At 44.3% G+C, this 24940-nt stretch overlaps 1 protein-coding gene across 5 annotated transcripts in view; it reads right to left on the reverse strand.

The window, feature by feature from the left end:
• Positions 1-24940, reverse strand: part of LOC128700667 (adhesion G protein-coupled receptor L4) — a 361845-nt gene that overhangs the window by 227748 nt on the left and 109157 nt on the right. For 4 of the 5 annotated variants that reach the window (XM_070097077.1, XM_070097073.1, XM_070097074.1 and 1 more), the window contains exons 5-7: positions 23056-23118; positions 7890-8073; positions 7139-7419 (exon numbers count right to left, since the gene is read on the reverse strand). In XM_070097077.1, the coding sequence (XP_069953178.1) occupies positions 7139-7419; positions 7890-8073; positions 23056-23118 (528 nt within the window). The remainder of the gene's footprint in view (positions 1-7138; positions 7420-7889; positions 8074-23055; positions 23119-24940) is intronic. The other variant, XM_070097076.1, reaches the window with a different exon arrangement.

The following is a 24940-nucleotide window of genomic DNA, read 5'->3' on the forward strand; positions in this document are numbered from 1 at the left end:
CCCCCCTTGTTGCCTGTTTTTTCTGTCGCATCTAAAAAGGTTGTAACCACTTATCCATATTTCACTGTCAAAGTGATCTTTTGTGTGAGTCTCTGTGAAGGCTGCAAACATTGCATTAGACTCCACTAGAAGTCCACTGATAAAAGGTATTTTGTTGTTGGTGGATGGCTTAAGGTCCTGTATATTAGCAAATATGAACGAGGTTGTATTCTGTGTTTGTTGGGGGGATTTTGTTATTGGCATCAGTAGTTGTAATTCTGGAGGGCCATGGGTGGCCACTGGCTGCGCCTCCAGTCCAACAAGGCTCCAAGGTGGTGGACTATTTTTGTTATTTCCTTCCATTTTCTTTTTTCGTTTCCTGCCACTAAAAAATCACCTGGAGTTGGGTAGTCGTAGCTACTATTGTTTGTCCTGTGGGGTCTGTGCCTCCTGGTCCCTTTTAGATGGTATGCAGGGCACTCGATGTTGTAACACTGCTTCTGGAGGACCGAGGAGTGGCACATTTTTGGGTGAAAGAAAGTACAGGAAGAAGAGCGACACACTCCTTTAGACAGGAGGTCGCTACATTTTTTGGGATGGTCAAAGTTGCATGTCCCATTTTTTTCCCCTGTTATTCCATGCTTACAGATGCCCCAAGCATAATATTTGCACAAATTCACCTTTGGTTGAGAATTGTTGGGAGGTGTGTTGTCAATTTCTGCAGGTTCTGGGACTGCACTATAATCCTCAGTATCCAAGCCAGGGCCACCCCGTCCTGGATTCCATCTACTTTCCCCAGTAGAGGAAGGAGGAGACTCCTCTCCAACATCTGTACTGTGGGCCACGGTCTTGTGCAATGATGGTTGTATATTTACTGTTTTTGTGGTGGTTTGGGTAGTGTCCCTAGGAGAGTCTGGGCTGGCAGTAAGGCTGGGGGCTGGGTCTGGGTCAGCACTGGGGCTGGGGGGTGGGGCTGGGGCTATGACTGTGATGGTTGCAGAAAAGTCTACCCCAGAGGAGGGCTCCTCTACTACATCTGTACTAGGGGATATGGCATTGGTAGCTGTGGAGGAGTCTTTAACTGAATCCAGATTTTCACAATGGCTGGGGGCTGGGTCTGGGTCAGCCCTAAGGCTGGGGACTGAACTAGCTGTTGTTTTTGTTTCCCGTGTTTTTTCTAGTGTGTATCTGCTTATTTTTGGGTCAGTTGTTGTAGACTGGGCATTCTCTGTGTTAGACTTTACTCCTCTCCTATCTTCCCATGCTCTATATATTCCAGGTAGACTATTCAATAGTTCCTCCTTTTTCTCGTGTTTATTGTTTATTAACCTCCTGAGTGCTTTCCTGATATCTATCCATAGTTCCACATCCCTGTTGCAGATCCAGAAACACCTATCTAGATAGATGTCATTTTTGGTTGCAGTGTTAATTCTTGCACAGGTAACATGATGTTTTGAAAAGCAAAGGTTGCATGTGATTTTAGATTTTTTCCCAAGAGCCTTTTCACATGTCCCACAGGTATACTGTACTGCCATCCTGCCTGTATCCTATTTGCAACTGGGTACCACAAGAGCCTGATCTTCACTTTACCTTTCAGCTCTGCACGCAGGTGTGGGTGTTATAGGTCAATACATGGGTATGTGGGATGTAATTAGCATGGAGACTTATTACCCATTAAAAACTTTTATGTTGTATAACATCATATATCATACATCCTACAGCATCTGATTCCTGTCATGATCACTGCTGTTTATCTTGTCCTGGACAGTTATATGTAGTGGTGGTGGCTGGGTTTCGGTGATGAAAGGTAGTTCGGTGGTCAGGAGAATGGGGTATGGGTGCCAGTAGGGGGGGTGAGGACCATCCCTTCTGGTTGGGGTGTCGGAGGGGGAGGGTGGCGAGAGGATTTGGTGGTGGTTTATCCTTTTCCACTATCCAGTCACTGGATGTTCACTGTTTCCCTGCACATCAATCAACTATCTCTTATTTTATTATTTCTACTATGGCTTAATACTTATCCAGTTTGTATCCCCACGTCTCCACTTTGCTTGGTTTGGTGATAAGTGGGTCCATGGTATGGGTACCAGCAGGGAGGGAACATCCCCAGCTGGTTGGGGTACGAAGGGGCGGGGGGAGAGGTGGGGGGATCAGTGGGGTGACCGTAAACTTGCGCAGTTTGTTCCCATATAATTACACCATAGCTTACACTAGCACTCGGTTTTAAAGGATTACTCTCATCCACAATTCAGTACACTATATCACTGCCTATTCAAATCCTTTTTCCTCGTTATAACACCTGTACGATAGTTTACATTTCTCTGTCGCCTCTGGCAATAATTTTCCTGGTGGTGGTCAACCCATATATATATTCCATATATTGTACACTATGTATTGGGTATTTGACAGATTGCTGTAATCCACAATTTCAGATCACTATATCACTGAACATCAATACCTCACCATTCGCTATATTCCTTATATGGTGGCCCGGTGGCCTGGTGGCTAAAGCTCCCGCTTCACACACGGAGGGCCTGGGTTCGATTCCCGGCGGGTGGAAACATTTCGACACGTTTCCTTACACCTGTTGTCCTGTTCACCTAGCAGCAAATAGGTACCTGGGTGTTAGTCGACTGGTGTGGGTCGCATCCTGGGGGACAAGATTAAGGACCCCAATGGAAATAAGTTAGACAGTCCTCGATGACGCACTGACTTTCTTGGGTTATCCTGGGTGGCTAACCCTCCGGGGTTAAAAATCCGAACGAAATCTTATCTTATCTTATCTTAACAGTCCTTCAGTATAAAACACGACCCACTGTATGGTATCATCTGTAGGCCTACACACTGCTCTCCTCACTTTAATAATAATATCTTATATTCTCCCGTGGTTTTAGCAATAATCCTTTTCCATTTCTTAACTTTTCTGCTCTCTGAGTTTATGCTAATCCCTGATCTTTATTTCCCCTCACTGATCTACGTTCACTACTAGTCACAAATCATTTCCTATATGGCACCTTCCACAACAACCGTTATACTGAGCCTGGCACTCTACACATAGCATTGTAAAACTAGTTTTTTTCTCTTCAATGGACACTGATGCTTCCCTTCTGTGGGTTTAGAAACGTATATGCACTTTAGGTTTTCACACGCCTATTTTCCACACTCTGTCCCCTCTGGGACCTCCGATACACGCGAAATTGGCGGAGCTCAAACACGCGAGACTTCCCGGTAGCAGCGTCACCACACCACATAGGTGTGGTATAGGTATAATATATATATATATATATATATATATATATATATATATATATATATATATATGAAGGGGGTAGGGGAATTTCGGTGGGGAGAAATAAATGAGATTAAATCTTGAGTATCTGAGAGAGTTAGAGCTAAGGAAGGGGTAGCAGTAATGTTGAAGGATCAGTTATGGAAGGAGAAAAGAGAATATGAATGTATAAATTCAAGGATTATGTGGATTAAAGTAAAGGTTAGATGCGAAAAGTGGGTCATAATAAGCGTGTATGCACCTGGAGAAGAGAGGAATGTAGAGGAGAGAGAGAGATTTTGGGAGATGTTAAGTGAATGTATAGGAACCTTTGAACCAAGTGAGAGAGTAATTGTGGTAGGGGACCTGAATGCTTAAGTAGGAGAAACTTTTAGAGAGGGTGTGGTAGGTAAGTTTGGGGTGCCAGGTGTAAATGATAATGGGAGCCCTTTGATTGAACTTTGTATAGAAACCGGTTTAGTTATAGGTAATACATATTTTAAGAAAAAGAGGATAAGTAAGTATACAAGATATGATGTAGGGCGAAATGACAGTATTGGCAGATAAAAGACTGTTGAGTAGACTTCAGGATATACATGTTTATAGAGGGGCCACAGATATATCAGATCACTTTTTAGTTGTAACTACATTGAGAGTAAAAGGTAGATGGGATACAAGGAGAATAGAAGCATCAGGGAAGAGAGAGGTGAAGGTTTATAAACTAAAAGAGGAGGCAGTTAGGGTAAGATATAAACAGCTATTGGAGGATAGATGGGCTGATGAGAGCATAAGAAATGGGGCCGAAGAGGTATGGGGTAGGTTTAAAAATATAGTGTTAGAGTGTTCAGCAGAAGTTTGTGCTTACAGGAAAGTGGGTGCGGGAGGGAAGAGGAATGACTGGTGGAATGATGATGTAAAGAGAGTTGTAAGGGAGAAAAAGTTAGCATATGAGAAGTTTTTACAAAGTAGAACTGATGCAAGGAGGGAAGAGTATATGGAAAAAGAGAGAGAGGTTAAGAGAGTAGTGAAGCAATGTAAAAAGAGAACAAATGAGAGAGTGGGTGAGATGTTATCAACAAATTTTGTTGAAAATAAGAAAAAGTTTTGGAGTGAGATTAACAAGTTAAGGAAGCCTAGAGAACAAATGGATATGTCAGTAAAAATAGGAGAGGAGAGTTATTAAATGGAGAGTTAGAGGTATTGGGAAGATGGAGGGAATATTTTGAGGAATTGTTAAATGTTGATGAAGGTAGGGAAGCTGTGATTTCGTGTATAGGGCAAGGAGGAATAACATCTTGTAGGAGTGAGGAAGAGCCAGTTATAAGTGTGGGGGAAGTTTGTGAGGCAGTAGGTAAAATGAAAGGGGGTAAGGCAGCTGGGATTGATGGGATAAAGATAGAAATGTTAAAAGCAGGTGGGGATATAGTTTTGGAGTGGTTGGTGCTATTGTTTAATAAATGTATGGAAGAGGGTAAGGTACCTAGGGATTGGCAGAGATTGTGCATAGTTCCACTGTATAAAGACAAAGGGGACAAAAGAGAGTGTTAAAATTATAGGGGAATAAGTATGTTGAGTATACCTGGTAAAGTGTATGGTAGAGTTATTATTGAAAGAATTAAGAGTAAGACGGAGAATAGGATAGCAGATGAACAAGGAGGCTTTAGGAAGAGTAGAGGGTGCGCAGACCAAGTGTTTACAGTGAAACATAGGTGAACAGTTTTTAGATAAGGGTAAAGAGGTTTTTGTGGCATTTATGGATTTGGAAAAGGTGTGTGACAGGGTGGATAGGGGGGCGATGTGGCAGATGTTGCAAATGTATGGAATAGGAGATAGGTTATTGAAAGGAGTGAAAAGTTTTTACGAGGATAGTGAGGCTCAGGTGAGAGTATGTAGGATAGAGGGAGATTATTTCCCAGTAAAAGTAGGCCTTAGACAAGGATGTGTGATGTCACCGTGGTTGTTCAATATATTTATAGATGGGTTGTGCTGGCAAGAGGTGTGGGGTTAAAAGATAAAGAATCTAACACAAAGTGGGAGTTGTCACAGTTACTCTTTGCTGATGACACTGTACTTTTGGGAGATTCTAAAGAGAAGTTGCAGAGGTTGGTGTATGAGTTTGGTAGGTTATGTAAAAGAAGAAAATTGAGAGCGAATATAGGAAAGAGTAAGGTGATGAGGACAAAAAAATAGGTAACGATATATTGGATTGATATCCAATCTTTCGTTACCTATTTTGGAGGGAAAAAGTATGGAGGAGGTGAATGTATTCAGATATATGGGAGTGGACGTGTCAGCAGATGGGTCTATGAAAGATGAGGTGAATCATAGAATTGACGAGAGGAAAAAGTTGAGGAGTCTGTGGAGACAGAACTTTATCCATGAAAGCAAAGAGGGGAATGTATGAGAGTATAGTTATACCAACGCTCTTGTATGGGTGTGAGGCATGGGCGGTGAATGTTGAGGCAGTGGAGATGTCATGTCTGAGGGCAATGTGTGGTGTGAATATAATGCAGAGAACCCGTAATTTGGAAAGTAGGAGGAGGTCTACCTGGAGTCTACCTAGAGGGCATTCTGGGGATCAACTCCCCCGCGGCCCGGTCCATGACCAGGCCCCCTGATGGATCAGGGTCTGTTACTGCTGGCCGCACGTAGTCCAATGTACGAACCACAGCCCGGCTTATCTGGCACTGACTTTAGGTATCTGTCCTGCTCCCTCTTGAAGACAGCCAGGGGTCTATTGGTAATTTCCCTGATGGGTGGAGGAGGCTGTTGAACAGTCTTGGGCCCCGGACACATATTGCATACCAGTGGCACCCCTACTTTTCACTGGGGACACGTTACATCGCCTGCCCAGTCTTTTCCTTTCGTAGGGACTAAGTTTTGTGTGCAGATTAGGGACCAGTCTCTCCAGACTTCCAGGTGTAGATTATGATATATCTCTTTCGCCTGCGCTCCAGTAAGTACAAGTCAAGTGCTTCCAGGCGTTACCAGTAGTTGAGGTGTTTGACGGAACTTGTATGTACCGTAAAGGTTCTCTGAAAATTCTCTAGATCTGCAATTTCACCTGCCTTGAATGGAGATTTTAATGTACAGCAGTATTCCAGCATTTTGAAGGAGGGGTGTTAATGTTGCAGTTTTATAACTAGTGTGAGCATGCCTCTTGCAGGACAGTGATGGAGTGAATGATGGTGAAAGTTTTTCTTTTTAGGGGCAACCTGCCTTGATAGGAATCGGCCGATGTGCTAGCAAAAAAGAAGAAAAAATATAGAACAGAAGAGATGTATCAGGGCGGTATAACCAACATGGGAATGAATTCAACCCTGTGTGGAGGTTGTGCTATGATATATGCGAACGGAACATCAAGAAGTCTGAACCAGTAGCTGAGGGAACACAAATACGCACACAGCGGAGACAACCTGGCTAATGCTTGTATAATTCAGCACAACTTAAATGAACACTTAAGAGAGTGCAATGAAAACAAATTATTTCTGAAACAGTTACTTGCTGAAATGTGGCATTCTCGAGGCATCCTTGACCTCTGTGTCCCACACAATGGCCCAGAACTCAGAAAAGTTAAAAAAATCGATACTTACATTTATTGTTTGATTTAATTCTTGTATGAATAAGAAAATATTCAAATTAAAGTGGAACTTCGTAATGCTGGAAATGCCAGAAAAAATTAATAAGAAGAAATTAAAATAAGCACATAACATGAAAAACTTTTCCAAGATAATTTCTGTTATAAAGCGATAACGGGAAGAGCTGAAGACAACACATTATCACCGGGAATACTGGCAGTGTTGTCACCATCCTAACAAACGGAAGTGGCAAAACTGATAACAAAATATGAAAAGCTTGATACTAAATGTAATAATGCTGTTATTTGTATCATACCTTCGGTTGAATTGACGAGATGTGCCTTTCTTTGATCAGCTTCCTTCCAGCAGTTTTCTGCCACCCTGTGACAGGCGTTCACCGCTCCTGGGCAAGACTTGAAGTTTAGAGGGCACACAGAGACGCCGCCAGTGCATGAGTTCACTTCCTCAAGACATGAACGAAGATTGTTATCATATTCATCGCAGAACCTGAGGTCGTCCCCGCACGTCTCTTGTACGCTCATGAGGCCGCCCGAGATGTTGATGGCAGCATTCTGAAGCGACTCAGCACCCTCACTGCTAAGTAATGTGCAGCAGAGTGAGCTTTTGTAGACGCAACATTCATCACACACTTCAACAGACACCCATCAAAACACACTCCAGGAGACGCACCCATCACCACACGCTCCAGTAGACACAACCATCACCATACACTGCAGCAACCATCACCACACACTGCACAAGATAGTAATTAGTACCTATGTGTTGATTTCCGTAGACTGAATGCTAAAAATCTTCACAGATATTAATTTACCACGAGCATGATATTCTCTTACCTTGAACATGGTATTTCCTTGCTGTGAGCATGGTATTCCTTACCACGAAAATGATATACACTGACCATAAGAATAATATTCCATGAGTATGATATTCCAATTAAGCGAGGATTGATACTACCTAGCCATGGGCATATTTCCTAGCGACGAGCATGATATTAGCCATCCTATGAGTAAGATGCCTAGTGACTAAAGCTCACATTATGGCCCCACCTCATATGCTGCCATTGTCCATCTGACGAACAGGTCCAATTCGTGATGAGACCGGAGGTTGGGCAGATGGGTTGGATTGTGGTGCCAGCCTTGGCTAGGGGTAGAGTAAGGCTGCATGTCTGCCCGTTCTGGAATACAAGTTCTTCATTCTTGGTCTGGCACCATGTACAATTAGCCGACTGATCTGGAAACATTCAATGATACTAGAATGATATAAGGTGAGAGTATTAACACTGCTGATATTATCGTCTTAAATCTTGCTCCAGTGTTATTTTGAAAGAGCCATTCCAGGCTTGATGCGACGATCCTATAAGCTATATAGCAAATGTATGGTGTTACCTAGGCTGTTTGTTCCAGTTATAATAATACCTAGGTTTAATGTGATAATTCTTAGGCTGGATGTAAATTTTGTTTCATAAAATTCTTTACAACTTGGTTAAAACAATAGAACGCAGCTCGATTGGCAAGCGGACTCAGCTCACACACTTAGGTCCGGAGGTTGATTCCCGGGACGATTGGAAAGCATTAGGACGTGTTTCCACAAGACACCTTCTGTCCCTGTTCACCCATCAGTAAAATGGGACATGGACATGAATTACCAGAGCTTTGGAAGAAGGATGGGTAAGATGGAAATATAGGAAAAGGGAGGGTGGGGGAAGGGGAGGTGGGATAATAAAGAACATAAGAATGAAAGAACACTGCAGCAGGCCTACTGGCTCATGCGAGGCAGGTCCAAGTCTCCAACCGGCCAATGCACCCAACCTAGTCATGTCAGGTCACATTCACTTAAGGAAGGAGCACGGCAACTGACCCAGTAGCACAAGCTAGTCAGGTCCAACTCACACCCACCCACACCTTCTCATGTATTTAACTAATCTATTTTTAAAACTACACAACGTTTTAGCCTCTATAACTGTACTCGGGAGTTTGTTCCATTCATCCAAAACTCTATTACCAAACCAGTGCTTTCCTATATCATTTGTAGACAGCCTGTACTGTCAGAGCACACAGCCTAGCCGTCTGCTCTGACTAGTTCATATTTCGCGGCATTCAGTGCTGCCCTCTGTAGGCCTACCTAGGTCGGTGGGAAGCACAGACCACCCTCCCTCACTCCTCGACCGACCGACGTGATAGTCACAGGTGCTCCCCCTCCACGGACTGGCTTGCGGTCACTCCCTCACACTGCCCGTTGTGTACTCACTCCTACCCAATTAAAGCCAATCTAGTCCACGGCCGTATCATTGCTACCTACGCTACCTTCATCAGCACTAAACCGCTGTTCAGCAGTAAGAACAGCAATAACAGTGGTGACAGCGGAGTCAGCGGCATTGTGAGCCTCTTCAGGGTGGAGGGGTCAACACCATCGGTCGACGCCAGTCAACATCATCCGTCGTCATCCAACGCACCTGCTGGCCTAAAGAGTTATCTGTTACTCCCAGCGGCTTGACGGGACCTGAGATAGATCTTCGTCCTAGATTTTTCCCACAAAATCTGGACATAGGCGTCACGGCGTCATCTCCAGCCTTAGCAGTCACGTGTTCACCTCATCACCCTCTCTACAGCTCTTCAACACTCTCCAGCACCATTCTCCTGCCTCCTACAGCGTCCCTACGCCCTTCTCAGCTACAAGAAGTAGAGGTGAGGCCGTTTAGTGTGTTGGCTTCGTGTGGCACCACACGTGACCACGAGGCAGCTCTGGGGTTGGTTTATACCCTAATCAGCGCATAAACACACCAGCCTCCTCTACAGCCCTCTCTGCTACGCAACGACGTCCATCTCGCCGTCCATGTGTGTTGCGTTCTTCCAAGTTTCCTCCAAGAAGTTCTACCTGGCTTAACCACGTGGGAACCCAGTCGGCTTAGCCCCTAAGCCAGCTCAGTTCAGCGTCTACAGCAGCTCGTGACTCATCATAGTGTCTACAACTACTCAGCGTCTACGTATCTCCAGCCAGTGCAGTTTTTTTTTGTGTTGCCCAGTTTAAATTTTTTTTTTTTTCCTTTCCCTTGCTGTTTTATTCCCAGTTCATCACCAGTTCTGTTTTCCCCAGTGATTTGTTACAGTAAAACTTACTCGTCCCAGTTCAAAGTTTCACTTAAGCTTGTTTTTAGCATGTTCGAGTAGTGCAGTAAATGTTTTGTTCTCCGTGTGCTGAAGCCGCAGTCAGTCAGCGCGCCCAGACATGCTTGCCAGTGTAAACAACCAACACACAGCTGTGGTTCACGCCGGGTATCCACGTCTTCTAATATCTTATACCTCCACAGAGTTACCCCGGTCCTTCCTGTTCTTCCCAAGTCCTTTCTGATAATTTTTTCTACGACATTGAAGCCCCATAGCAGTATACAAATGCTACGAGGCGTGTAGTGTTACTAGAGCATCACTGAAAGTTCCAGGACCTGCAGCACCCGTACCTTCGTCCATCTGCACTCAAAGTTAAGTAAACAGTGACTTACCTAGCATTTCCTAATATTTTGTGACATTATTTAACTGTCCTGCACCAATACAGTTAGTTACTGAAGCCATACTTCAGTAAATTGTTCAGTGTCATCAGTGCACATTTTGCCACTTACCTACAGCTTCTTAAATTTTGTAAATTTATTTTTGCACTCCTACATTTTAAATTCCAGTATTTTATTCTGCTTCTTGCACCTCAGTTATTGATTTAAATTGTTCAGTGTTAACCATTTATACAATTTACCTCTCACATACAGTTTTCATGTAATTCCTGTGTGCTGTTATTTTGTTAGTTGCACCTGCAAGTTAGCCACAGATTGTTGACACCCTTGCACTGTTTTGTTTGTTAGTGTTTTGTCCTTTTAATAAGTGTAATCTTCAAGTACTTAAGTATTAGTTTATTCTACCTGCAGTGACACAATCTGTGCCTAGCCCATTAAACTTTTCTTCTGTTTCCCCATTTATTTGCTCTACATATATTCTATGTTTTATCAGTGAATATTCACCTATGTGCATTGCATTTTGCTATTTTGTATACCCAAGTCATTGAGTGTATTTTTGGGAACCTGCTTATTTACCATTAATTACCAAAATTCCTTGTGAAGTTAATTAATTTTGAGATTGTGCAAATTTTTTCTTTTTGCCAGTGTACACCCTGCTAACACCAGTTAACCTTTGCCATATTCTTGAATTTAATAATTTGCATTTTTATTAATTTTATTTTGTGTGCAATATAGCAATTCTGGATACAGTGTATTTTTTTTTTCTGTGATTTTTGGCACTATTCCATACTCTGATATCTTTTCTGTGCCAACTTCCCTTGTGCAAGTGAATTACCATTTTTTTGCGTTTCAATTTGCAACTGCTAGCACCCGCAATCTTTTTAAACTGTGCTTGCAGCACAGTTTAGTGTTGTGTAGTACCTGATTTATTTTAATTTTGTGCAATTTTTGCTACCAGTGTTTACAGTTCAACTCCTTTTCATAAATTTTGTTGCCAGATTCCTGGTGAAATTATTGACTATCCTTAGCTTCATTTTGTGCACTTCCCTGTTTACCTGGAGTTTACCTGGAGAGAGTTCCGGGGGTCAACGCCCCCGCGGCCCGGTCTGAGACCAGGCCTCCTGGTGGATCAGAGCCTGATCAACCAGGCTGTTGCTGCTGGCTGCACGCAAACCAACATACGAGCCACAGCCCGGCTGATCCGGAACTGACTTTAGGTGCTTGTCCAGTGCCAGCTTGAAGACTGCCAGGGGTCTGTTGGTAATCCCCCTTATGTGTGCTGGGAGGCAGTTGAACAGTCTCGGGCCCCTGACACTTATTGTATGGTCTCTTAACGTGCTAGTGACACCCTTGCTTTTCATTGGGGGGATGGTGCATCGTCTGCCAAGTCTTTTGCTTTCGTAGTGGGTGAATTTCGTGTGCAAGTTCGGTACTAGTCCCTCTAGGATTTTCCATGTGTATATAATCATGTATCTCTCCCTCCTGCGTTCCAGGGAATACAGGTTTAGGAACCTCAAGCGCTCCCAATAATTGAGGTGTTTTATCTCCGTTATGCGCGCCATGAAAGTTCTCTGTACATTTTCTAGGTCGGCAATTTCACCTGCCTTGAAAGGTGCTGTTAGTGTGCAGCAATATTCCAGCCTAGATAGAACAAGTGACCTGAAGAGTGTCATCATGGGCTTGGCCTCCCTAGTTTTGAAGGTTCTCATTATCCATCCTGTCATTTTTCTAGCAGATGCGATTGATACAATGTTATGGTAGTACATTCACTTGCATACATCTCTTATTTTGTGTTCAGAGTGTATCACTATTTCCCTTTTTATTGTTGTTTTGCTCAAATTATTTCTATCACTAAGCAGTTTACCTAGTACTGTGGTGCTGAGTTCTCTTTGACTCTGTTTTGAATTGTAGCCAGTGCATACCATTTCTTGCTCTGACCTGTTTACCCTCTTCGTGACCTACTTGCATTTGAACAATTGACGTCATGACTAAGACACGCAGTGGCCATGCCGTTAGCCCAGCGTGCCTCAGCCAGCGTGAACACGCGGCAGGGCATCGAAGCCCCAGCGACAGTTGGTCAACTTGTGGCTCAAGCCTCGACCACCAGTGGGCCGGCTCATCGTCCATACCTGACCCTTATTTTTGACGGTCGTGCAAATAGTTTAGAGCCATGGCTGCAGTCAGTCGAGACGACTGTTCAGGCTCTATTTGATAGTCCAACGGATACACAGTACATTCGTGCTGCTGTTGCAGCAGTGGATCTCACCCAGGGTGATATAGGTGCCTTTGTGCAGCTCAAGCACGTTTGTAAGATTCAGTCTTGGGATGAACTTAAGGAGGAATTTAGGCGTTATTTTCGGCGTAGTCGCCAACGCCATTACATTGACATCGTTACCAGCGTCTTGGCCGAATGTCAATACCGGCACGAAAGCCCCCTGGCTTGCGTTTGCCGGTTCGAGCAAGCCGCCACGGACTTTACTGATGCCATCAACTCCACTAAGTGGGTGGATGGTGATGGCCGTATTGCTGCTAAAGACATGATCCCCATGCTGGCTGTCGGCATCATGCGGAGGGATGCCGCCCCTAACCTCTGGGCTGCCATTGATGCGCTAGGACTCGGCCCTCAGCACGACGTCCTGGGTGCATATGACGCCATCGACTCGCTCAAGCCGCCTTCCGAGCAAGGCAAGGTTTGCCGCTTTGCGGATGATCCCCTACCCATCCTTCCGGCGCCGTCCACAGTGACCCCGCGGTCGCAGCCGGAAGTCACTTTTGCTGCTGCTGTCAGACAGCCAGCCCACAAAGTTTCTAACCCCAGTCCCACTAACACGCGCCTAAGTAAAAATATTGACCACAGTAACAACAGTCGGTCTCATACAAAAAGGCAGTCATCGACTTCCTGGACCAGGGCGAAACGTCGCCAGCAGACACCACCCCCAACCTCACCCGCTAAGCATGTAGTGACTTGTTTCAACTGTGGCAAACGAGGGCACTACCGATCGGAGTGTTACAAACCTAAGTCCCCGCAAAGTAACCATCACAGTCCCCATGCTCAGTATCCCAGTAACCATAACAGTCCCCATGCTCAGTATCCCAGTAACCATAACCGTCCCCATGCTCAGTATCAAGGTAACCGTCACCGTCCCCATGCTCAGCTTCGCGAGGGAGTCTGTGTTTACCACAATACTTCCAGTCATACCTCCCATGAGTGTAACAAGCTGCGAAGTATACTGTCAGCTGAGTGGAGCAAGCAGTCGTCGCGCAATGCACGTGCTCGTAGAAGCCCTTCCACTAGTTCGGGGGAAGAGGCGCGTCCGCAAAACCAGCGAAAGACATAGTAACCCTGTCGGAGTCGCTGTATTCCGTCCCTGTCCGCAATGCATTCGCCGCCCTGGGCAGTGATACGCTTGCCGACAGTGAGGAAACCGAGTGTCTTGACGTTGTTGCCGAGACTCGTACCGTACCTTCCAGGTCGAGCCTCGTCAACAAGTGTCGAGCCTCGAGCAGCTGTGATTCCGGGGATCTCGTCGGCCTGTCATGCCTTCATGTTCGGTATGACAACCCATGTGGACCGCTCATCGAGTCCACTGTCCACAATAAGCCTGTTCAGCTTTTCCTAGATACAGGTTCGGTGGTTAACATTGTCTGCTCCACTTTTTTCCGAGACATTGGCCTTCACGCGGCCATGTTGACAGAGCCGTCTGCCATTCAGACCTTGAGAGGAGTCTCAGGTAAACCGCTGACGGTTCGCGGTCGCACAACGCTAGAATTTGTGGTCCAGGGTCACAAGCTGTCCGCAAAATTCTTAGTCGTAGATGGTATTGTTTTCCATGGTGACCTGCTCATAGGGTTCAAAACCATGGCAGATCTTAGGATCCGTTTAGATCCAGCTGAGTGGAAAGCGGAATTCAACGGAGTGGATGTGCCCTTCTGGGGCGTGCGCTTAGGATCCACTACGTGCTACTCTGTCTCAGAGTATGCACAGTGCCTAGAATCGTTGGAAACCGGTGGTTTCCATAGCACATTCTCCCCGGGGTCGGTCTCTTGTCCTGATCGACCTCACAGTAGAGCTCGTTGCCCATCACCTCCTGGCCATCAGCGCGTAGTTACCAGTGAAACCCAGTCTGGGGACGCCCAGTCTAACCTTCACTCTAACTCTGACGCTGTTGTAGAGACCAGCAGTTGTCAAGCCGCAGTATCCCTGTCGGCAGGCGACTGTCTGACTCGTGTCATGGCATCAGCGAGCAGAGTTACTGCTTGTACAAAGTATGACGTCACTTTGTCAGCTAACTCGCTCACTCCTGTTACGGTGTACGTGAGCAGAGCTTTTGAAGGAGACCATGTGCTGGTTGACAGCGACACATGCCGAGTCAAGGGCCTCTCCCTTGAACCATCCTTGCACACAGTGCAACGTGGTAAGTTGCAAGTCCTTGTTGTCAACATGCATAGTCGAGAATTTCCCCTGCGGAAGAATACCTCACTTGTCGATCTTGTCAGATTCCCTCTCCCGGTGAGAGTGGAGGGTGAAGCCCCAGCTGACTTCCTTGTGAGTGCAGTTCTCCCAGGCGAGTCTGCTGCTGACTCTTCCAACACCCGGCCAGTGCAGGAAGATGATCTAGCTTTGACAGACTATCCTGAAGAGGTCCCAAAACTTCTCCAGGTTCTCAATCGTGCACGTTCTGCAGTTGCACTAGATGGTGAGTCGATGGGTTTGACCCCACTGATCTCTCACCGTATTCCACTTGACAAAGGTACTAAACCCATTTATGTACCTGCGTATCGCCTGCCACATGCGCAAAGAGTCTTCGCCGAAGAACTCATTACACGGATGCTCCGTGATGGAGTTATTGAGGAGTCCACTTCCCCGTGGAATGCTCCCCTTATTCTGGTTCCCAAGAAAGACGGAACCTGGCGCCCTGTTATCGATTACAGGAAACTGAATGCATGTACCATCCCAGACCGCTTTCCATTGCCAGTTCTGAACGACCTGTTGCAGAACATCGGCGATAATAAGGTCTTTTCAACTCTTGATCTTCTTCAAGGGTTCTGGCAGATCCCCCTCGATGATGAGAGCAGAGAGTTGACAGCTTTCTCTACGCCAACTGGTCATTACCAGTTCAGGAGGATGCCCTTCGGCTTGCGCGGAAGCCCAATCACGTTTAGTCGTTTGATGACGACAATTTTCCGTACCCTCCTAGGTGGCACGCTCATGGTCTACCTGGATGATCTCATAGTCATGTCGCAAGATGTCCCGTCACATCTTGAGAAACTTGACAGGGTATTGGACAGGCTAGCTCAGGCAAATCTTAAGGTAAAGCTCTCCAAATGTCATTTCCTCCGGAAGGAAATAAAATTTCTGGGTCACGTAGTAACTCAGAATGGCATAAAGACGGACGAGTCTAAAATCTCGGCCGTGCAGAAATTCCCCAGACCCATGACGGCGGATGCAGTCCGGTCCTTCATAGGCCTGGCGGGTTTCTACCGCACCTTTATCGCAGGTTTCTCCACCATTGCTGCACCCCTGACACGCTTACTCAAGAAGGATGCCCCTTTTGAGTGGACGTGCGATCAGGAACGAGCTTTTGTCATTCTTAAGAACAAGTTAACATCAGCCCCAACCCTTAGGTTCCCTGATTTCACCAAAGCATTTACCTTGACGACTGATGCCAGCAAAGTTGGCATCGGTGCAGTCTTGTCACAGGAATCTAATGGTAAACAACAGCCTATTGCCTATGCTAGCCGTGTTCTTACTAAAGTGGAAGTCAATTATTCAGTGACAGAGCTAGAAGCTTTAGCCATTGTATGGGCCCTGAGTCATTTTCGGGATATCATCTATCATTATCCTATCAAGATTTATACAGATCATTTACCCTTATTGGCCCTTTTTGCGAATAAGAACCTCTCGGGAAAGCATGCTCGGTGGTCGCTCACGTTCAATGACTACAACCCTGAAATTTGCTATGTCCCAGGTAAGCAAAATGTTGTAGCTGATGCCCTGTCGAGACATATAGCATTCGTGAGTGTCGGCAATTCGTTCTCTGTTGAGGATCTCGAGAGAGCCCAACGACAGGACCCTGTGTGGTCTCCAGTCCTTCGTTTCCTGACCAAGGAGGACGTTGACTTACAGGTCAAGTCTCCCGTTCCACTGAAGGATTTAGTGGTCAACCAAGGAGTACTGTGCCGTGTTGCACAGCTGGTGGACCCCGGCAGAACCGTATACCAACTGGTGATACCAGAGTCCATGATACCAGCTACTCTTAGGTTGATCCACAATGTCCCAGGTGTAGCGCACCCCGGGAAGGACCGCAGTATCAAACAGGCACGAATGAAATATTTCTGGCCTAAGATGGCATCGGACATTGCCAAGCATGTACACCAGTGTGTTGTTTGCCTACAGCACAAGGGTACCATTACAGGTCCTAACCCCATTCTAAAGTATCCCATTACAAAGGAGCCCTGGGAGAGAACTTCTGTCGACCTGTTGACGAACTTCTCGACCTCGGAGAAGGGAAATAAGCACCTGCTTGTAATGGTAGATAACTTGACGCGGTACAGTGAATTAGTACCCATTCCTGATAAAACCGCGGAAACGGTCGCTAGTGCTTTCCGTGAGCATGTTGTTCTTCGTCATACTTGCCCACGTGTCCTTCTGTCAGACAATGGGTCTGAGTTTATAAATGGCATAATGCAGGATCTTTGCTCCAGATTCAACATTCATCAAGCGCCAGTAGCTCCACGCCACCCTGCGAGTAATGGTCTTGCTGAACGTACAAATCGCAAAGTCCTGGAGGTGCTCAGAGTAACCGTTAACCCAAGTTGTACTACATGGGATGAGGCTATCCCAGATGTTCAGTGTACATTAAATTCCTCCCTCAACAGCTTGATCGGTGAGACACCTCATTTTGCTTTGTATGGCTATGACAAGCGCTTACCATATGAAATTCTGTTTACTCCACCTAGACCCACTTACGATACTGATAACCCCAGTGTAGTAAAGATGAGGACAACGCAGCTTGTCTTCCAGCGGGTACGAGAGAACCTTATGAAAGCTACTGATAGGTTCACGTCTGAGCGCAATGCCCGCGCCAAGGAAAGCAAAGTGGAACCAGGTTGCAAAGTTATGTTGCCCAACCCAGTGCAGACCCCAGGTATGCACAAACTTGTCCCAAAGTTTGTGGGTCCTTACCGTGTCCTACGACAGCTCCGTGGCAATAAGTTCGAGGTGAGGGAGATTGCTACGGGAACTATCAAGGAAGCCCACCTTGATCACATGAAGTATGTGGACCATATGCAGGCCGAAGCAGAGCTGGAGGCGCGTGCGTTGCAACGCCACGATCAGACTAATGTTAGGGACAAACCGTCTATCCCTTCTCCCACTACTACTGGTACGGAAGATGGCCCAGTAAGGCTCCATACTTATGGCCTGCGACCCAGGACAACAGTACATTTCTGTGACATTGACGTACCTACTGACTTGTCTGACTCCTACGCTAGTTATGCTAATTGTTTGCTTGCAGAAATGGGTATAAATGCACACACATTGTATAGCTAGTCGATAATAGAGTCAGGGTGGACAACATCATGTAATTATGTAAATACTTTTAGAAGGGTACCCAGAGTGTAATGAATTCCATGGATATAGTATTATTGTACGTATGTGCACCAGTGTTTTATAACTAAAGGAAAAAAGCCTGTATTACAGTCAGGGCAGTGCTGCCCTCTGAGTTACATGTCACACCTTAGGAAATGCTACCGTCAGTCATTGTTTGCAGATGTGAGCGTGCAACAACGTTAGTAGACGAGTGGTCAACTGATGTTCAGCCCTGCGGACAACCTGTATATAGAAGATTTTAGTTCCAGTGCTGACGTCTCCGGGCTCTCTACTCGATGAAACAGAGCGGGCAAACCAGTTTTCTCTTCCCCTGGATGGGAGAGTTTTTTTTTTTTTGCCTGTCGCATTTTTTTTGTCCATTTTTTATTTACTAGTGAGCGAAAGCCAGTCCCTCTCTGGGGTAGCTAGTGTAATTCCTTTATACCTATGGGCCCACCAGTATTGTCCCGACGCGAGGTGCGTGGCCGAGCAAATGTAGACAGCCTGTACTGTCAGAGCACACAGCCTAGCCGTCTGCTCTGACTAGTTCATATTTCGCGGCATTCAGTGCTGCCCTCTGTAGGCCTACCTAGGTCGGTGGGAAGCACAGACCACCCTCCCTCACTCCTCGACTGACCGACGTGATAGTCACAGGTGCTCCCCCTCCACGGACTGGCTTGCGGTCACTCCCTCACACTGCCCGTTGTGTACTCACTCCTACCCAATTAAAGCCAATCTAGTCCACGGCCGTATCATTGCTACCTACGCTACCTTCATCGGCACTAAACCGCTGTTCAGCAGTAAGAACAGCAATAACACATTCCTGAATCTGAATTTTTCCAACTTAAAATCATTGCTGTGGGTTCTGTCTAGGTTAGATATTTTCAGTATACTATTTACATCCCCTTTATTCCTGTCTTCCATTTATTTAAAGGTAAATGGCCTAATCACTTTGGTGCATTTTAATACAGATGTGTGTGTAGTGTTCCTCATGAATATATAAAATTCTTAGGATGGGGTATACCTCACTTCCCAGCAGCTGCACACATTTATACCTGCTGTATACTTGCATGTTGCTGAGTTGGTAGGATTTATACTACTTGCAATTGCTAGTTTTTTTGTACAAGAGGTAGGTTCTAAGGCACTTGCTGAAGGTGGTAGTTGCAAGGCTCTTGATGGAATTTGGCTGCTTTCCTGGAGTTATTGGTGGACTTAGCTGTTTCTGAGGTGGTGTCCTCTATAGGATGTTTGCGAATGATACAGGTTAGTTGTAAGCCGTACATTGTTTCAAGTAGTTTCCATAAATTGGGTTATTATTGTCCTTGGAGGACGTAGAATGGTTCAGGTGTTACGCAATCTTCTATCTCTTCGGGGAGATCACTCAGCATCATTAGTCATGGGAAGTTCTTGTGGATGAAGCCCTCGACTCTTTACTGACGGTCATCCTTTGTATTCTGTGGGGAGGTGCATTGATAATGTAGTCGGTTACCTGGAGGTTATTCCGGGGATCAACGCCCCCGCGGCCCGGTCCATGACCAGGCCTCCCGATGGATCAGGGCCTGATCAACTAGGCTGTTACTGCTGGCCGCACGCAGTCCGACGTACGAGCCACAGCCCGGCTGATCCGGCACTGACTTTAGGTATCTGTCCAGCTCTCTCTTGAAGGCAGCCAGGGGTTTATTGGCAATTCCCTTAATGCTTGATGGGAGGCTGTTGAACAGTTTTGGGCCCCGGACACTTATGGTGTTTTCTCTTAGTGTACCAATGGCGCCCCTACTTTTTATTGGCGGCATTTTGCATCGCCTGCCCAGTCTTTTACTTTCGTAGGGAGTGATTTCTGTGTGCAGATTTGGGACCATTCCTTCCAAGATTTTCCAAGTGTAGATTATGATATATCTCTCCCAATTTGGTTGTGTAGGATTATACAGTTGCCTCATTTTCAGCTCGTCTAGTGCTCTGTTCTGGACTCTTCGTAGCCTTAGCATAAAAAAAACCATACCACGGGCGGGATTTGAACCCGCGGTCAGAGAGTCTCAAAACTCCAGACCGTCGCGTTAGCCACTGGACATGGACATGCAAGAATATTCAAGTAAAGGTTTTTATCATCATCATCTTATAGAGGTGCTTCTTAACGTGTGAGGGGCATCGTTAAACCTGTATAGATGCTTTTTTAATTTGCATTGTTTTGTAACACTAAAATTAACACAGCAGTGTGAGTGGACTTCCTAAAAATTGAAAACTCAAGCTGATCGTTATATCTGGTGAATGGTATATCTAGGAATAGTACTGACTCATTCCCATTCAACTTTGAACTCTACTGACGGAACAAGATGGTTTTTAATCTTTAAGCAAATTTCAAATGTTAATGAACTTGTAACGTTCCTTAACTTAAAGCATATTAACATTAAATTTACTTATGAATTTGAAGAAAATACCAAACTAGTGCCTTAAACTGGAACTTTACAACTGTCTTAGTTTTATCTTAGTTTTTGTCCAAAGTTTTTTTTAATCAAGCGTTAGAACACTATTAGCAGGACTTATGATACATATTGAAGCTATAATTGATTTAATACCGAACTTAAATTCTTGATGGATAACTTTTTAGAAAATGCATTACATTACAGTTCTTAATGATATACAATGATATATAATGCATTAATCCTGTGACCTGAGATCCGATATCATCTATCTGTTACAATGACCTAGCAGTGGTGTTCAATACATGGACAGTGATTCTCGAAATTTTAAACACCGTATTCCGAGCACATGGGTATATTTTTAAACACTGACCTTCCTTTGTCTTGACCTTCTTACTCTACAACCTAGAACACTTATATTATTATTAGCATGGGGAAGCGCTAAACCCGTATCATTATACAGCGCATGTAGGGGGGGAATAGAAGGTATTCAGATTCAATTCAGGGAACTGGAGCAAAGATCCAATTCCCTAGATCAAGAGCCCCCTCACCAGCAACAAGGAACCTCCCTTGAGGGGAACCTAGAACACTGTGACTTAACCAACCACCATCACATCTCTTAGAAATTCACAGTTTTGACTTCAACACCACAAAGACTCAACCTTGTTATCTGGGAGTCACTGTATATAGTTAGAATGAAGCCTCAACAATTATACCACGATTATACATGAAATTCATGTGTTATTCGGGAGCTTTAATATTAAGATAGGTCAGCTGTATAATTAGTATTCTTCAGTTTGTCATGACAGTTATAATTCAGGTTAATGTAAATATATTTTAGTTGTGATATAACCAGGTATTTAGCCTAGTAAAATTTTCTTTTATGCTTCGACACTGATGACCGGGTTTGATACTACTAACTGTCTTTAATTAAAAATGAATTAATATGATTTTAACGGTAACTCACTCATATTTCAGTACATTATGTATACCTATTTTTTGTATTATATCTTTATATTTATTTACCAATTGAAATTTCAGTGAGTGTTAACTTACTAATCTGTATTAAAAACATTAATATTATTTAGATATCCTTTCTGTAATTCATTACAATAAAATTCCTACTCTGTATCAACATTCTGGGCAGAGAAGCTCGAGGAAAGTGACTCAGGCTGGACCACTCACATACATATCCTTAGATAAGTGAATGTGACCTGACCTGACTAGGTTGGGTACATTGGCTTAAGCCGGTAGGAGACTTGGACCTGCCTCGCATGGGCCAGTAGGCTTGCTGCAGTGTTCCTTGTTTCTTATGTTACTCTTAGTGCTATCAATATAAACTATTCTCTTCAGATTATAATATTAATGCAACACAAATACTTACAAGAAGACAAAGCTCTTTTTATAAAAAAAATAATAAATATCTTCAATATACCACACAGTTCAGGTCACCGACGTAAATAAAAATTCCTAGAACGGTTGTAGTAATTTTACATACAGACACAACCAGGTATTATTTACATATTTACGATAAATTACGCAAATACAAAAACACTCGTAATCAGCTTAGTGTAACACTGAAAAATATTTGTAGTTTTATCCATAATTTTATGTGAAGAATAATTATTGCATAAATTAATGTATATATTTAAGCTTCTAATTGCATCCTTTACAAACTGCAAAAATTAGTCTTTTTATTAAGGAATTTGCGAAGAAAGAAAGAAGAGCATCAGGCAGCCTCCATTATAAAATTTGATACACAATTTACAGTAGTTACAGATACTCAAAAAAACCATACCCCCGGCCGGGATTGAACCCGCGGTCATAGAGTCTCAAAACTCCAGCCCGTCGCGTTAGCCACTAGTCATGTTGACAGATACTCAAAGTTTACAAGGAAAACTAAACAGTGTTAGATCTAATGCGATATTCAATAATTTTAAGGTAAAATAATTTGTCAACAAAAGTCATTAACACTCAACACTATAAAAGTCAAAATAGGAGTTTCTAAGAGTGGTAGAAGTATAGGAATCACCATACTTGAGGTGAAAGTCAATATTTCACTGTTATATGTGACTTTAACACGAAATTTACAGAGTATTTATTTGACTATACAGTGCACTAGTTTTCTGTTACTATTTCAAAGTCTCTCATTCAACCATTTGCCTAAATGACACCTGATAATTATAAAATGTTAGAAGCATTCCGTTTCCAGTGTTCTCGAGATATTAAAAGTATCTCCAGGACATTTATTAGAGGTTAACGAAAGTATGTGTAGGCCTAACAAGAAATGAAAAATGTTGTCATCTCTGATCATGCATGGGAAGTTACGCATCCAGAACATGGAGGGAATTTTTCGACCCTGAGCGGGAAATCGTAATTTCATAAATCATGTGCATGAAAGGTAGTAAGCCACATATGTTCTAATATGACAGTCACATAATGCAACATTAATGCAAGACAGGGTGTGACATGAAGGCTCTATATTGTGATATGAAAGCTACACAGTGTAGCACAATAGCCACACATTGTGTTATGTGTAGGAGGCGCAGTCTGACACGATGGCCACATATAGTTAACTGATGGTGAAGGCGTGACATGACAGCCACACATGAAACATGAATGCCACACTTGGTGTGACTTCTCTTACCACGCACAGCTATGGTCCAGCTGGACAAAAGATAACAGAGTGAAACATAAATACGAACCTTCAATAAGGGTTATGAGATCTGTATACCCAAGCTGAGCGGCTCTCGCAGAGGCGTTCAATCCTGTAAGAAAGAGATCATTTTATTTTTATTTTGTTAGCAGACGAGATTCTACTGAGGATGGGCAAAATATTGGTACCAGAATCGTCAGTGGAGAAAAAATTCCCGGTACCAGGAGACTCTTTTAAAAATATTATAATAAATAATCTGTCTCACGATTGTGAGGAATCACATACACACAAAAACATACACACACACACACACACACACACACACACACACACACACACACACACACACACACACCTCTGCGATAGCACATCCTGACAGGATAAAACAAAAAAAGGGATCTCAGAAGGTAGGACGTCGAGGCAAGGGAACCCAGTACTGCTGGTCTGAGACAGAAGCATGGGCAGACTCAAAAGCACAGTGAAACGAGAGTGGGGTAAAAAGGCTAAATGAGCTTGTCAATACAATGATAGACAAGATATATATAAGAAGTGGGCGTTACTAGCTGTAGCTGCCGAGGAAAAGATATAAAGCCTGGTGGATGCACTGGAAATCCTGAAGGATATAAAAAAAAGGACCAAAAGGAGCAAGGTAGCTTCACTGATGGGAAATCCTGTATCACAAACCTACTTGAGTTCTATGACAAGGTAACAGATGTAAAACAGGAGAGAGAGGGAGGTGTCGATGGCATTTTCTTGGACATTAAGAAGGTTTTCGGCACGGTACCACACAGGAGACTGCTATGGATCACAGTATATCTGACAGGAAGGAAACAATGAATGTTGGTAAATAATGAGGTCTAAGAGCGGGCGCATGTGACAGGTGGGGTTCCACAAGGGTCAGTCCGGTGCTGTTTCTTGTATATGTGAATGTTATGATGGAAAGAATAGATTCAGAGGTGTCGCTGTTTCCTGATGATGTGAAAGTATTAACGAGAATACAAGCAGACGAAAATCAGGTAAAATTACAAGGAAATCTGGACAGGCTGCAAGCCTGGTCCAACAAATGGCTCTTGGAGTTAAAGCCTACTAAGTGCAATGTCATAAAGCTTGGGGAAGGACAAAATGATCGCAAATGGATTACAGGGTAGGGGATGAAAAACTGTAAACCTCACATAAGGAAAAGGATCTTGGGGTGAGCATTATACCGAGCATATTCCCTGAGGCACCCAACAATCAAATAGCTGCAGCATATGGGCGCCTGGCAAACCTGAGAACATCGTTTCGATATCGAAGTATGGAGTCATTGACGACACTGTGCACCGTGTACGTCAGGCCCATATTTGTGTGCGGAGCACTAGCTTGGAGTCCACACCTGGACAAACACGTCAAGAAATTGGAAAGAGAGCAATAGTTTGCAGCAAGACTAAATCAGGAACTAAGAGGTACGTCTTATCAGGAAAGGTTAAGAGAACTCATCCTGATGACGCTAGAGGATAGGAAGAATAAGGGGGATATGAAAACGACATACAAAATATAGAGTGAAATATACAAGGTTTAGAGATGAGACACGGGACAAAGGGACACAACTGGAAGTTGAAAACTCAGACGAGGCATAGGAATCTTAGGAAGCATTCCTTTAGCCTTGGAATTGTCAGGAAGTGAAACAATTTGGAGAGTGTAGTGGAGGCAGGATCCATACACAGCTTTCGGAAGAGGAATGATCAGGCGGGGAGAGAGTGACCTAGTCGCAACTAGCGAAGAGGTGGAGCCAGGAGCTGTGCTCGACCCCTGCAACCATATATAGGTGAGTACACACACACACACACATGCATACACACACACACACACACACACACACACACACACACACACACACACACACACACGAGGCGATGATTGAAGCCGAGGCCTCACGTGCCCACACGTAGCTGCCG

This window comes from Cherax quadricarinatus, chromosome 56, assembly GCF_038502225.1.
Source record: "Cherax quadricarinatus isolate ZL_2023a chromosome 56, ASM3850222v1, whole genome shotgun sequence".
NCBI lineage: Eukaryota > Metazoa > Arthropoda > Malacostraca > Decapoda > Parastacidae > Cherax > Cherax quadricarinatus.